Here is a 13,706-nt window from a genome sequence, read left to right as displayed (position 1 = left end):
GGGAACACTGAGTTTTCTGTGTTCACTCCCTGTCTCCCACACACATCCTCTCACCTCGTTTTCAGACTGGGGCTGGGATTTTAAACATATTAGGGTTCATATACTGGCATAAGGGTTGGATAGAAACTTTCCAAAAACTTTTCTCCTTTGGAAAAGAGTTCCACTGAAATCAACACTTTTCTACAGGAAAAGGCCAGTCTGGCAAACAGCTGAAGTTCTGAAGCAGCTTTCAATAATCTGAAATGTCTTCAGCTGAAATGTCAGTCTGAAGAAAATATTTTCATGTGAATCAAAACAGCTTGGATTTGAATCAGCACTTTTTTTCAGTTTGAAAATGTAATATTTTTTTTTACTGATTTTTTTAACAAAATTGGAATATGTTAATGTTTTGTCCCAGTTTGGCATGAAAGCAAATGTCAAGAATCTCAGCATTTCCCACAGGAGTGGGGAGACTTGGCCCTGGCTGCCCACCCACACAGTGGGTATGTTTGCTATCCTGCCTTTCCTCTGACCCCACCTCTCCTTCCTACTTGTCCTACTGAGCCCCCCTTCTGCTTGTGATGATGATGTGCAAAGCCATCAAGGTTGCTCTGTATAGCAAAAGAGCAGCAGGGCCCCAGCGCGTTGGCTGGGAGGGTGTGAGAGGGAGGGCAGCTTCCCCCCACCCCTTCCTGCAGCCTGTGCCGGAGCCCTAGAGCAAAGAAAGGTTTAACTGAAGCCCTAGATGGAAAGATAGAGTGGCTGCCTGGATCCTGAAAGTCACAAGTTGCTGAATATGCTGAATACTGCACATTCATCCCTGCCTCCAGCCAGCCCTGGCAGGGTGTGAAGTGTTGGTAATGATCAACTGTTCTTGCTTAGCCTTGGGGATGTATATCCCAGGTCCCTATCATCACTATGCTCTTGGTCTGTCAGATGGTCTGTCACTTTCTTATTCATGCTCTCATTCCAGAAACGAGTTCTCTTCCTCACCAATGATTATTTCTTCACGGATATCAGTGGCACACCCTTCAGGTGAGCAAGGACTGCCATGATACCAATATGGTGTATCAGAAGTCTGCCATCAGGGACAGCAAATTGGTCCCTTCATAAAACTGGCTACGACTAATGAGTAGAGCAGTGGGAATAACTGACTTCTTTGTTCCTATAGCCATTAAAATATTGTTTGGGGTCAACTCAAAAGGAATATTATGATTTATCTGAAGTTCAGAGTCCAAAATCTACACCTTAGGAGAAGCATGTTGTTTCATTTCAAAGAAATGACACATCTTCAATTTTCAGTTCCACTGAATATGTTTTATATTCTGGTGTATGGCTCTAAACGAAACATTGTTATAAACTGAAAATTATAAAACATCACATAAGAAATCAAGCAACACTTTTTTTGTGATTTTTTTTCCCCAGCTGAAATGGTTTGAAATTGGCACAGATTTGAGAAATGTTATTGTTGACCTGAACCTACAACATGGGCCAAAAAAATTGTCACCAAAAATGCCTCATAGCTCTACAGAGAGGTTCCTTAGCCTCTTGTGCTGAAATCGGATCTCACTTAATCCTCTTTTGATGATGTTCTTTTCTTTAATAGCTGTGGAGGGAGTTAATGTCTTTAGGGGTTGTAATTGCAGGGAACGCAGTGTCATGTTTAGGGATTACACCTCTCCTTGCTGACAAGCCCTCTGTTTTCCTTCCTGCCTGCAGCCTGGGTGTTGTGCTGTCCAGGGGCCATGGGGAGTACATTCTGTTGGGAAACACTTCAGTGGAAGAAGGTAGGTTAAGCTGAAACACCCACGCTGTCCTAAGGGACAAGGTAGCTACTCTGAACTTCACTGCTTCACTTCTCCTTTACAGCCTGTATCTGCCTGCCTGCTACCTAACTGAATACTGTATGTATTATCTGGTTTCAGGTTTGCATGACTTGCTCCAGCCAGACTTGTCTTTAGCAAATGAATGGTAAGTGGAGGAAATCCTGTCAATGACACAGGACTTTGTCATGAGATTTTTGACAAAGCTCCCAGCAATTTGGCTTGAGTTCACCACCCTCCATGGCCTAGAGAAAAAGCAGTGTTGTTCAGGGGCTGTACCTGCAAAGACCTGATTGTCTCCAGGCAATTCAGTTCTACCTCTCCCTTTGGGAGATCCCACCAAGGCCTGGCACATCCCTCTGCTAAGAAACATCTCCTGAAATTTATCCTCAGTCTTCTGTGTTCAGACTTATTTTGTTCCTCCTTGTGTTCCTCAGAATTGTGCTACAAAACCTACAGTATGTCAGTCCTGTCAGGAAATTTTGTTGCAAGCTTAGCGAGAGATTGAAATGCTTTTTTTAAATCCTAGCTTATTTTTGGTTGGCATTCTTCTAAACTGAGCCTAGACCTAATTTCTAGTGAACATGGAAGTGATTTATGACCCCTATTTCAACAGCAAGCATAATTTATGGTTTTGCTTTGTTTGGATATGAAACAGGGTGAAGCATGGCACTTTCCATTTATTGCTGAGAGGTTTGGGATTTTCATGAACCCAACATTCAGTTACACCCAGGCACATGAACCCAGCCTGTAACAAAGCCAAAATAACTATATTCAAGAAGCCCTGCAGCCCTTCACACCTCTCATTACACTGTCAAGTTTCACAGGCAGTGCATTTGAGACACAAGCAGTGACTTCTCCTTCTTCTACTCCTAACTTGGGGTGTCAGCTTACCACACTTTACATATTCATTTCTCTTAGACGTCTCTCATAAATCACTCCTTTCAGCCCCTTTATGAGTTGTAATTCTCTCTTATAACCCCTTCCTCTCTGTTGTCCTGACAATGAAGCAGTCAAAACTGGAAGCAGGATTAGAAGACTGGTTTCTTTTATAATACATTTGTAATACATTCTCCCGTTTCTCCCCAAACTGTGTCCTGAGGCTCCTGCCTCCATGTCCATTTGGGACAGCTTTTGTTGCCACCATATCATACTGCAAGCTCATTCCTTGTCTCATATTTTGTTTCACTGTGTCTTGGTTTATCTGCTCCCAATTCAGTTTTACTCATATTGCATGCGACCCTCTGCTTTTCAGGTCTCTCCATCACATTGTTATTGTTTACATAGACACAGGTACACATCTTAACATATACAAATAACTGCTGGAAGGATTTGGGACTGCTATGTCGCATTGTGAGCTTATGCTGGAGAACATAACAGCAGCCCTACTAAGCGCAGCAGTCAGATTAATTGGTGTTTGGTTTATCGGTAGGGTTTGACTTACAGCCACATTGTTAGATTTTGAGTGGGCACGGTATGCAGCAGCAGCAGCAAAATCTTTGCAGCCCAAGCTTTCTTGCTGAATGTTTGTTTTCAGTTATTATTTTCCAGGAGCATTTGCTTGATTGTGGTTTCTCTTTGCCCTTGCGGGCTTCTTCTTCCCTCCCCACCAGGATTTACTGCATCACCGACATTGATCCTGACCATCGGAAGCTCAGCCAGCTGGAGGCTGTGATCCGTTTCCTCACCGGAGAGGAACCTGACTTGGAATGTGAGTCCCAGGCACCAAAAGGGCCCTGCTGGGGTTTTCCTGTACCCATCACAGGGGAGAGGGGACTGTGACAAACTGATTGGTGTCAGATTGAGCTCCTGTGGCACCTGCTCACACAGGCAGGACTGAACTCAAGCCCAGCTTAATTCACATGTGGAAATGAGCTGAGGATCCACCTCCTTGTTTTCGTCAGAGGATTTTTTTTCCATTTCAAAGCTGTCACATAACTCAGCCTTACTGAGGGTCTCAGCATAGGAAATACTGAAAAGTGAAAGGCTTGAATGAAGCTTGGTGGGGGCTGCACACCATGTCTAAGACAGACTGACCAGCTGGGCTAGAGGGGGTGATGGCAGGAGGAGCCAGGAAAGATGCTGTGACTGCTCTGCTCTCCAGGGCCCCAGCCAGCATCCTCCAAGGGGTGCGTGGTGACATCTAGACAGATGGGTTCTTTCAGAAGAAGGATTATTAATTTTGTTTTCCAAACACAATTGGTAACTGATTTGGGAAAAACAATTGTTACAGCACTATTATCTTTCCTGCCCCCCCTGCTGCTCATCCCTTGCACCAGGTCCCATTCTCCAGGCGACGTGTGGCCAGACAAGCAGCTGATACAGCACCACTGTGGAGTGGGATCTCTGTCAGGGGGCAGAGGTGGGCAGCTGTGCATGGGAACTCCCTACAGCAATTTAGCTTTAGGATGTCCTTCAGCCCACCTCACTCTACATGGCTTCAGCCCCCTTAGTTGTGCCAAGTACAAGCTTTTGCATGTAATGTTTTACCTGAGAGGCACGAACCTTTGGCACGAGGATGGGAATCTCTTAAAACTAAAATCAAATGTAATCCAATAATTGTTCCTCTCTTGCACACGTGAGCAGACGCCTCCTGGCTGTCTTTGGAGGAGGCTGAAAAGAGGAGATATATGAGTTGAAGAGGCCAGGGAGGAGGAAGAAAGCTTCAGGAGAGCTGACTGTGAGAAACATGCAGATTTGGAAGTGCTGTGGAGGAAAAAGAAATAGGATTTGGATACATCCTAGACATGTGGGGCCTGGGGAGGGAAAGATCTGCTGGTGAGCTCTGGTTTTGAGGTCTGAATGACAGCAAGGATGGAGAAATGGATTCTGACAACTGTGACAAATACAGGAGAAAAAGTTGGGAGAACTTGGGAGAAAATATTAGGGGAGACCTGGGACCTCAACCCAGTAAGTGGAGGCAGAAACACTGAAACAGGGGGAGGGGAGCTCCATCTAGAACAGCACTGAAAGGGACATAGCCGCAATATGATAGCCATCAAATTCTCACAGGATGAAATGAACGCAGGCAGGGCAATACAGAAATGAAGCAGGTCAAATAAATGGGATCTTACAGTATGCCATTGAGCACATATCCGAACCTTCCTAAACACCTCTCAGTCCCAATCCATGCTGGACTAGACTGGTAGCCCAGACTGGCTTGAGCATCTGGGGGGAATCAGGACAGGACAGCATTTTGTGAGATTTACAGAAATGACAGAGAGGAAACAGAGAAGCCAATGAACACAAGGACAGAGTAGAAGCCATGAAGAAGTCACATGGGGCTTTGAAGAAGCTTCTTGAGTGGAATGGGGTGTCTGGTGTCCTTCTACAGGGCACCTAGAAGACAGATCAAAACAGGGATTTGAAGCAATGGTTGTGGACAGCCTGTTCAATCAAGGAGAAGGTCAGACTGAAGGCCTGATGAATAACTTCATTTGAAAGCCTCTCATTTGCCCACGCTTTCAAACCCAAAGTTTCAAACCCTTCCACTAAGTTTGCACAGGAACCAGTCTGATGATCTCAGATGTAACATCTGTTCTTGTGCTCTCCATCATCCAGAGTGATAGGTCCTGTTCTCAGCCCTGCAGGGGGAAGCCTCTTTTTGTGACATGTTGCTTCACTGCCCTGGGCCAGGCAGATGTTCCATAATAAGGAACTCTAAGACATCTCAGGAGAGACATATCTTTCTCTCCTGATTCTTGTTCTCTCTTCTTAGGTGATGAGGAGTTGGTCCAGGAAGTGCTGTTTGATGCAGTGGTCACTGCACCCATGGAGGCCTACTGGACAACACTAGCCCTCAATATGTCCATGTAAGTCTATGAGAAATAAATATGAGTAAAACAGGATTGAAGATGCATTGCCAGATGCTATGGGTTTATGCAGTGCCTGAAACAGTCACAGATCCTTGCAGAGAGTATAAGAAACTTTAGAAATAGCTAAAAAAGCTGATAGAAATAGCTCAATAGCTTTAGAAATAACTCAAAAAGTGTCTCTCAGGAATGGACTCCAGCAGGTTGGACCTTCTCAGGGGACCCTTTAGTTTGGTGAGTTTGTATATCACTGGAGGACAGCAGTGATGCAGCTATGCCACTGCAAGGGGTGTTCAGCACTAATTCTTTGCAGCACCTAACACAGATGCACTGCATTTGCCTCTGTAGTTGATAGAATTTGGTATCTCAGGGCACCTGAGACATTTCAGTTTAAAGTTATGAGTTATTTCTGCATGCATCAGTTATCCCTTTGAATGGCAGCAGTGTGGTTTGGCTTGACTTCGCATATGACTGTAGCAGAAGTTCCATGCCAGGTGGCAAGGAATTTGCTCCCTTAGCATCAGCAAAGGAAAGGGAGTTTGATCTTGTCTCTGTTGGTGATGCCTTCAGATTAAGCCTCAGGAAGGGGGTGAACAGGCTGGCTTCAGTGAACAACTTTCTACTTTATTATTTCCAGAGAGACACCTTTTGCTTGTAGTATCTAATAACATCACACAGATCTACTTTCAGTAGACACCTTTTGCTTGTAGTATCTAATAACATCACACAGATCTACTTTCAGTAGACAACATGCCACTTACTTACACAGATGCGTGACCACGGGAGTCCTGTCCCCATTTCATTTACCAGTATCCTCACCACTAACAGAGCTTGAGCCAACGGCAATCATGCTAGGACACCCAATTATCAGCACCTCTTTAAATGGCTACACCAACACAATCCCCTCACTTTAAGGCCATGGCACTGCAGCAGGCTTTCCACCATGTAGCTGTTCCATCTGTGTCCTTGATACCTCCAGCAAGATGTACCCAAAACAATCTACTGCTTCAGAGTCAGTCTGCTAGCCTGCCCATCCCCTGCATGCTTGAGACAACCATTTTCTCTCTGCAGTCCCTCTCCCTCACTTCAGCCTCATGCGAGCAACCTGGAGCAGGGCTAGCAAGAGGAGAGGAGCTTACGGTCTACTTAGAAGTAAATTGAATGAGCAGACTTCAAAGGTGTGAATCTAGGCAAAGGTCTAAGCCCGCCAACTGTTAGCCAGTAACAATCTGTTGCCCTTAGCAGGTAGGAGCCAGTGTCACTCCTGGTATAAACGGGTTATATTGCAAATGAACTTGGGACCGCATCTCCAGGTGTGGCTTCTATTTTGAAAGGTCCTCACCCTGAGTCAGGGAGACAGCTGTTGTTCTGAGAACTGTTTGCTTCTGCTTGCGTATTTCTGTTCCACAGGGAGACTGAGGTGGGTGTCGAGATGGCATTTCTGGGCACTCGGGCTGGACTCATGCGGAGTGCCCTATACGTGGGCTCTGAAAAAATTTCCAACAGGTACGTCCCTCAACTGCACTAAGGAATTTCTCTCAGTGACTCTGAAAGGGCAGCACGAAATCACCACCAGCCTTAGAAATGTATTTGGGAAGACAGAAACAGAAAGGAAAGAAGCAACACCTTGGTGGCATGGGTGCCGATTTACAGAGTTAGGGTAGTAAGGGTCCTTTGTCATCTTCTGGTCCTTTTGAGTTTTTCTTAAATACTGTCCCAAAGTGCATTCTTTTCAATGAAAACCTTCAATCGCTCCCTGACTTCAGTCAGCTAACAGAGAAAATGTTCACATTTACTATATATCCCCAGGACCATTTTGCAGTACAGAGGCTCTGCACTCCAGTGCCCCGGTGACATTCCAGCTTGGCTAGGTTTGATCTTTCTGTCTCAATTCCTCTTCCAGGTTTATTCTGTTCTGCCTCTTACATTGCCCACATCGCAGTAGTATCCCAGTGCCTTCCAGTGAGGCATTAAGTGATGTGAGTGACATCTGTCATATATGATTCATTCTCTTGTCTTCTCCTTCAAGGCAAAAGTGTGTGTGTTCAGCGGAGGGTTTTGACGTGGAAAGGGTATAGTTTGCATTTTTGTTGCGTTTTGAATACGCAGGCTGCTGCATGCTGCTCTGAGAAAGGACAGGTCACAGAGGCACGCCAGCAGATGGAACAGAAGGGGACAGTGTCGGTGGTGGTCCTTAGCTTCTTGGCAGCTGTTTTCTGTCTCTGAGTTCCCCAAACACAAGTCATAAGTTCAAGGCAGAGAGCTCGGCTGTGCCTGAAAGGTGACACTCCGTCAGCCACACTCTTCATGTTTTTGAGGCAGTCTGGATAAGTCAGAGTCGTCAGGCCCTGGTGACAAGGGAGAAAACAACCTGTGCTATAGGAGGCCGCTGTGATGATTCCCTACCCCAGACTGCTCATCAGGAGCATCGTCCAGTGCTTTTAAACAGCTGCAGTCACCACGCTGCAGTGACAGACCCCCCACACATCACACGAGCGGCACTTCTGGAATCCCCTGAAGGGAGGGAACCATATAAATGAATAATTATCGTTACATCAAAATATACAGCAAAACGAGAGCCTGAAAACAAAGGGGATTTGTCAGGCAAGACACAGGGACCTCCAGGGAGGCCAATGACCTGATTTTCACGAGGTGTCTCCTGAGCACCCACTGCCCTCAGGACCCACCCTCTTGCCTTCAGGAGCACCGCTTTCCTCAAGTGCTTAGTTCCCTGCATCTCGAGGAATCCAGTATTTAGCCACAGCAGCGCGACCTTCTGGTTTTTGGGTTGTTCGGCGGGTTTGGGTTTTTTTTGTAGGAGACTGCCTAATTCCCTTTTCTCACCTGCTCCCCATGCTCCTGTGGTAATTACCGGCCCTCCACCGGGCACACGCCGCCGTAGCTTCCCTCGCCCACCCGCTCTCGCCCGCCGCGCCTCACTTCCCGCTCCCGGCCCTGCCCCTTGCACCTCACGGCCTAACCTGCCAGGCCTCCCGCCGGGCAGCCGGAGAAGGGCCACCTCTTCCCGCCCTCCCTCCCTCCCTCCCCAGGCGCTGAGCCCCAGAGGCGGCGGGAAGCCGCGGCAGCCACCGCCCCGCCGCCGGCAGCACCCTGCCGGCCCCGCCGCCTCCCCTCGCCCGCCCCCGGGGCCGCCGCCGGCGGCGCCGAGGGCCTGGGCCGGGGCAACAGCGGCACCTGGCGGGCGGCCGGCGGAGGCGCTGGCCCCGGAGCGGCGGGGAGCGGGGCGGGGGCCGGGGCGCCGCCGCCGCCGCCGGGCCCCGGGGCGCTGAGGGAGGATGGCGGCGGTTGTGCCGCGGGCGAGGTCTGGCCCTCGGCGGCTCGCGTCGGCCCGGCCCGGCTGCCGGTGGGAGCGCTCGCGGAGCCCGTCCCGGGGGTCGGTCGCTGACCCACGCCTGCCGGAGGTGGTACCCGTGCTTCGGTAGCGAGGGGGGCCTCGCAAAGGGCCCCGGAGTCCCCCGGGGCGAGGGGTGCTCCACGAGGAGCCTAGCGCTGGCACGTCTCGGCCCCCCGGGGGTCCCCGGGCTCCCTCTGGCGCCGGTGAAGCCCCAGGTGATGAGATGCAGGTGATGCGCCCAGCCCCAGGAGTCCCACCGCATTGCCCCGAGGAGGGCTACTGCCCCTCCACGCCTTGTACAAAGGCTGCCCTGGGTTTTCTCCTGGCAGGAAATTCCTGACACAGAAGGACAAGGAAAGTATCTTCACCATGGACCACTTCCCTCTGTGGTACCGCCGGGCAGCCGAGCATCCCCCCGGGAGCTTCATCTACAGCATTGTCTCAGAAGACGATTCAGGTAACCCTAGCCTGAACACCAGAGGAGAGGGGAAGAGAAAGCTTTTCACATCTTGCATCCCACACCGTGCTCGTCCCAGTCCCTTTATCGCTGCCTCCTGCCTAATGGGAAGTGCTGAGACCTGGTCTCTAGGCGCTACTGTCGCACCAGTGTAGAGGCAGAGGGGTCATGGCCAAGATACTGCACACAGCAGAAAGACAAAGCTACAAGCTGTGGGGAAGGCAGTCAGGGCTGCGTAACATAAGGTTGCAGAGGAGGCAAAGGACACGTGGGAATGCAGGGCCTGGGTGGACCGAAGGATTTAGGGAGGCAGGGGGTGGGGAACCACAAGGTAATTGTGGGGGTGGGGAACCACAAGGTAATTGTGGGGCTGGAGAATACATGAACCATGAGAAAGGGAAGGGAAAGGTATCACAGAAAGAATTAGACACGTAGGTGTGACCAGGCCTGGGAGGGAACATCATCAGGAGAACTGGATGAAAGTAACAGCTAGGCCTGATGAGGGATCAGCAGGCACTCAGTCAGGAAGTCTAAGTTTAGAGGGTGTCATTTTTTTCCATCACCGCTTCCCATAACAGGAAAGGATGGGTTTGTTATGGAAGATGGTAGAGGAAAAGGGAGCGTATTTCCATAGCTTCCTCTTGGTGAGGGTGTCTTGTTGGTCTCCTGTCCCATCATACTACTAGGCTATGGCACCTCTTGCCCAGCTAAGGAGCTCAAACATGAGAGGTAAGCAAGAAGTGGCTTTTCAGGGTCTCTTGCTTATGGTGTTGGTTCCTGTGAGTTTGCAGGGCCAGCCAGGACCTCCTCAAAGGCTGGAAGAGAGCAGAAGAGCCTAGAAAGAAAAAAAATCAAAACAAAATACTCATGTGAGACTCCTACACAGAAGGCAGAAATCCCCTCTGTGCTTCTCCCTGGCCCCTAGCACTCCATCTCTGTCACAGAGCTCAGCACTTTAGCTGTTAAAGCTTTTTGTGGCGCAGTGGTGGGAGGCTGGTGGGTGGGAAAGCAAGTAGCAAAGAGGAGAAAACCATACTGGGAGGCAACAGATGAACCAGGATGTAAAGGGAGAGGGGTGGAAAGAGAAAATACTTGAAACCTTCCACAAAAGCCTCTCTCTGCCCAGCACCCTTACATCTCACTTAAAAGGCAAGTGAGGAGAGAGGGGGCGGCATGGCAGGAGGGACCTTTTACTCCCCTGACGGCATTTGCTCTTTGAAATAGAGCGTGGGTTAGAAAACCAGGCAGTGACACCTTGTGGGGCTTCCTAGGGCAGCCATTACCCATGCCACAGTAGTCAATGCTGGCTTGAACATTGGGCTAGTGGCTTGATGTGGCTTTTTTAGAAGTCACAGGTAGTTTTGCATGCATAAAGACAGAAGACAAGCAACTGCCACTGTTTTTTGTATTATATGGCTGTTGGTCAGAAGCTTCAATCAAGTCCAGGACCTCATTCACCTGGAAACCCTACACATTGTAAGAAGTAGTACGTGGCCCTGAAGACCTTATGCTCTAAACTGTAAGGGAGATGAGCAGCTGGGCTTAGAGAGACTGTGATCCATGAGATCACACAGTATGCCGGTGAAGAGCCAGGAAATAATCCTCAGTGCTTCTGAGCCACAGTGCTTCACTGTCAGAGCAGAGTCCAGGCCCTTCCTTGACATCCGATGAACCAGGGATACCCCACCTTTTTGGCCAGGGCAGACTACCCAGTTTCTTATTAAATTCTTGATGATTAGATGCTGAAGTCCCCCCTTCATGCTTTCCACATGACCCAGTACATGCCCACTCTGTGACAAGGGGTTTTCATGGCAGATGTACTTGTCATCACATAAGAGAGAAGACCCAAAGACCTCCCTGTTGGGGAAGAAACCAGTAGGGAATGGCTGCAGGTCATCAGAATAATTAATCCAGGGCACCTCCTTCCAGTGTCCAAAAGTCTCAGAGAGAAGACGACAGCAGGGAAAGCTCTGCAAGTCAAGTAGAACTGTTCTTGCAGCCCAGAACTCTCATGTGTTGGGTGTTTGGGTTTTTTTGGTTTGTCTCTTTTTTCTAGGGTTGCTAAGTGTATTTTGCTTACTTGTCTCATCCTAGGGAGAGCAAGAAATTTGGGGTTCACCATAAAAGCCGGATTAGACTCAAGGCATGTGAGCATAAGTTGTCTGGGTATTTGTTTCACAAGGTCTTTACTATTTCTGGCATCCTTGAGCAAGTTAATCTGGCTTCAGTCCAAAAAAAATGAGTCAGAGACTCCAGGCCAAACTGTGGTAGACACAGAATCATGCTCAGGACACACTGGGTACCAACAAGAATGATGAAGGCAGAAATGGAAAGCAGTAAGAAATGCTGGAGCTCTTGGGAAGGAAAGAATCCCTGACCCATCTGTCTGAGCAAGAGATTTCCATACAGCACACAGGGAGAGAATCAGTTGCAGGCTAAATCGATCATGCTGACCTTCAAACTGTCCCCTGGCAGTTCCAAAAGAGGTGCCCCAGCTGAAGCTAATCTAATCGCTTTAAAAAAAAAACACAGAAATGGAATCTGTCACATGGAGAATTACAGTCTGAAACAACTGCACTAACAAAGAAAGGGGAGGTGGGGTTCAGTTGCTTAAACCTATATAGCCATGCTATTTTAAACGCCCTGTGGGAGCTGAGATCTGCACGGGGCTGGCAGATGTGACACAGGACCTACAGGATGCTTAAAGCAGCAGCAAAAGGATAATCGGGAGACCCTGGGGCATAACAGAGTTTATGCAGCAAGGTCCCAGAAGACTTTGTTTCTAAAATGGAGTGCACCCTGGAAGTGCTGTGTCTGTCTCTCCAGTTTGTAGTGCTGGCCTGGCTTGGGTAACAGACTTAGGCGTAAGTCTGGCCTTTGCTGTGCAACAGTCAGTGTCCTACTTCTCCTCTGTCTACAGAGTTTAGCTGGTGCCTGGAGCAGAGCAGCTTTCTGGCCTAAGAGAAGCTCTACATGCCCAAAATGGGGGAGGCCAGTCCTTTACATTTTATGCTGAGGATGCTACTTTTATCATGGGCCATTATCTGGAAGAAAAAAAAAAAATCTACTCATAACCCCTTAGGTTGCTTATGTGTCTTGAAAGATGCAGTCCTCCAAACTCTTGAATGTTTCAGGGTTGAGGCTTATGTACACACTGACCTGGATGTGAAAGGTTATGAGCAAGCTGCTCCTGCTGCATTTTGCTCCTCTCTGGTGGTAAGCTAACCAAGCCTGCTGTATTGTATTTGTGTCTTGACAGAGGGAGGTGGCCTACCAAAAGTGGTGACAGTGAGCACGGCTGTGGCTGTATCTGTGGATGGGAAGATGGGTATTGCTGCAGGTAGGACATTCTGGTTTCTCTTTTTATCTTGAATGAAATGGCTGCATCTTGTATTGAGAGTGGGAGCTTAGAGCTGATAGCTTGTCATTCAAGGGAAATGACGGGAGCCACAATAGCTTGTGATGTTGAAAACTAGGCTAGGCAGAATATTAGGACAGGTACTGAATAGCTGATAGGCTTTTGAAAGGGAAACTGGCTGTTTGAATGGGAGCTTCCCATCTTCAATGCTGGTGAATTTGTGGATTGAGACTATTTCTCTGGAGCGTGAGTAGGTTGAGAAGCCCATGCAGGTTTTAAACTGTTTGCAGGAGACACTTCTGGTTTTGGAAGAACAGAACATTCATGCATCTCCATCATTATCTCAGCTGAAAAATAACTTTTGCTGGTGGGATAGGCTTGTTGCTAGATTTCCAAATCAGACATATAGATTGCCAAACTTATCTTTGTATCTGAGCTTTAAACCCCTTTTGGCAGACCTTCACTAGATTCTGCATCTACTTTTGGAAAATTCATAAAGCACTTTATTTCCAACAGAACCCCAAAGCTTTTGAAGCTTTACCATTTTCTGCAGCAATTGCTTCAGCCTTTATGGAAGTACAGTAAACTCAGAAGTGAAACAGAGCAGCCATTTAACGAAACAAAGCAACTTTAATCAATAATGCTGGCATCATATCCAGCTTAAATTCTCTGTGTAGGAGTATTGGGATAAGAGAAGATGTAGCTCAGTGGAATTTTTTTTAGACCTGGAAGCATTGACTAAGGGAAAAGATTGGTGGAACAGGTAATGGAGTAATTATCACCAGAAACATGCCAAGTTGCAAAGCTGCTTGTGAAAGAATCGTTAGTGTTAATGGAGTCCTGTATGGTGAAAGGAATGACTGAGTAGAATAGATACCAAACAATGACTTTGTTACAGGAGTATCCAGTAGAAAGAAGGCTA

The 13,706-nt window shown here is 48.0% G+C and overlaps 1 protein-coding gene across 2 annotated transcripts in view; it reads left to right on the top strand.

The window, feature by feature from the left end:
• The window catches only part of CACNA2D4 (calcium voltage-gated channel auxiliary subunit alpha2delta 4), a 131,200-nt gene that overhangs the window by 50,506 nt on the left and 66,988 nt on the right, over window positions 1-13,706 (top strand). For both annotated transcript variants that reach the window (XM_069807707.1, XM_069807706.1), the window contains exons 19-26: window positions 953-1,014; window positions 1,699-1,766; window positions 1,905-1,950; window positions 3,416-3,513; window positions 5,521-5,614; window positions 7,025-7,120; window positions 9,299-9,426; window positions 12,686-12,766. In XM_069807707.1, coding sequence (XP_069663808.1) covers window positions 953-1,014; window positions 1,699-1,766; window positions 1,905-1,950; window positions 3,416-3,513; window positions 5,521-5,614; window positions 7,025-7,120; window positions 9,299-9,426; window positions 12,686-12,766 — 673 coding nt within the window. The remainder of the gene's footprint in view (window positions 1-952; window positions 1,015-1,698; window positions 1,767-1,904; window positions 1,951-3,415; window positions 3,514-5,520; window positions 5,615-7,024; window positions 7,121-9,298; window positions 9,427-12,685; window positions 12,767-13,706) is intronic.

The sequence above is a fragment of the Haliaeetus albicilla genome, chromosome 19 (genome assembly GCF_947461875.1).
Source record: "Haliaeetus albicilla chromosome 19, bHalAlb1.1, whole genome shotgun sequence".
Classification (NCBI taxonomy): Eukaryota; Metazoa; Chordata; class Aves; order Accipitriformes; family Accipitridae; genus Haliaeetus; species Haliaeetus albicilla.
This window is presented reverse-complemented; position numbering and strand designations above follow the sequence as displayed.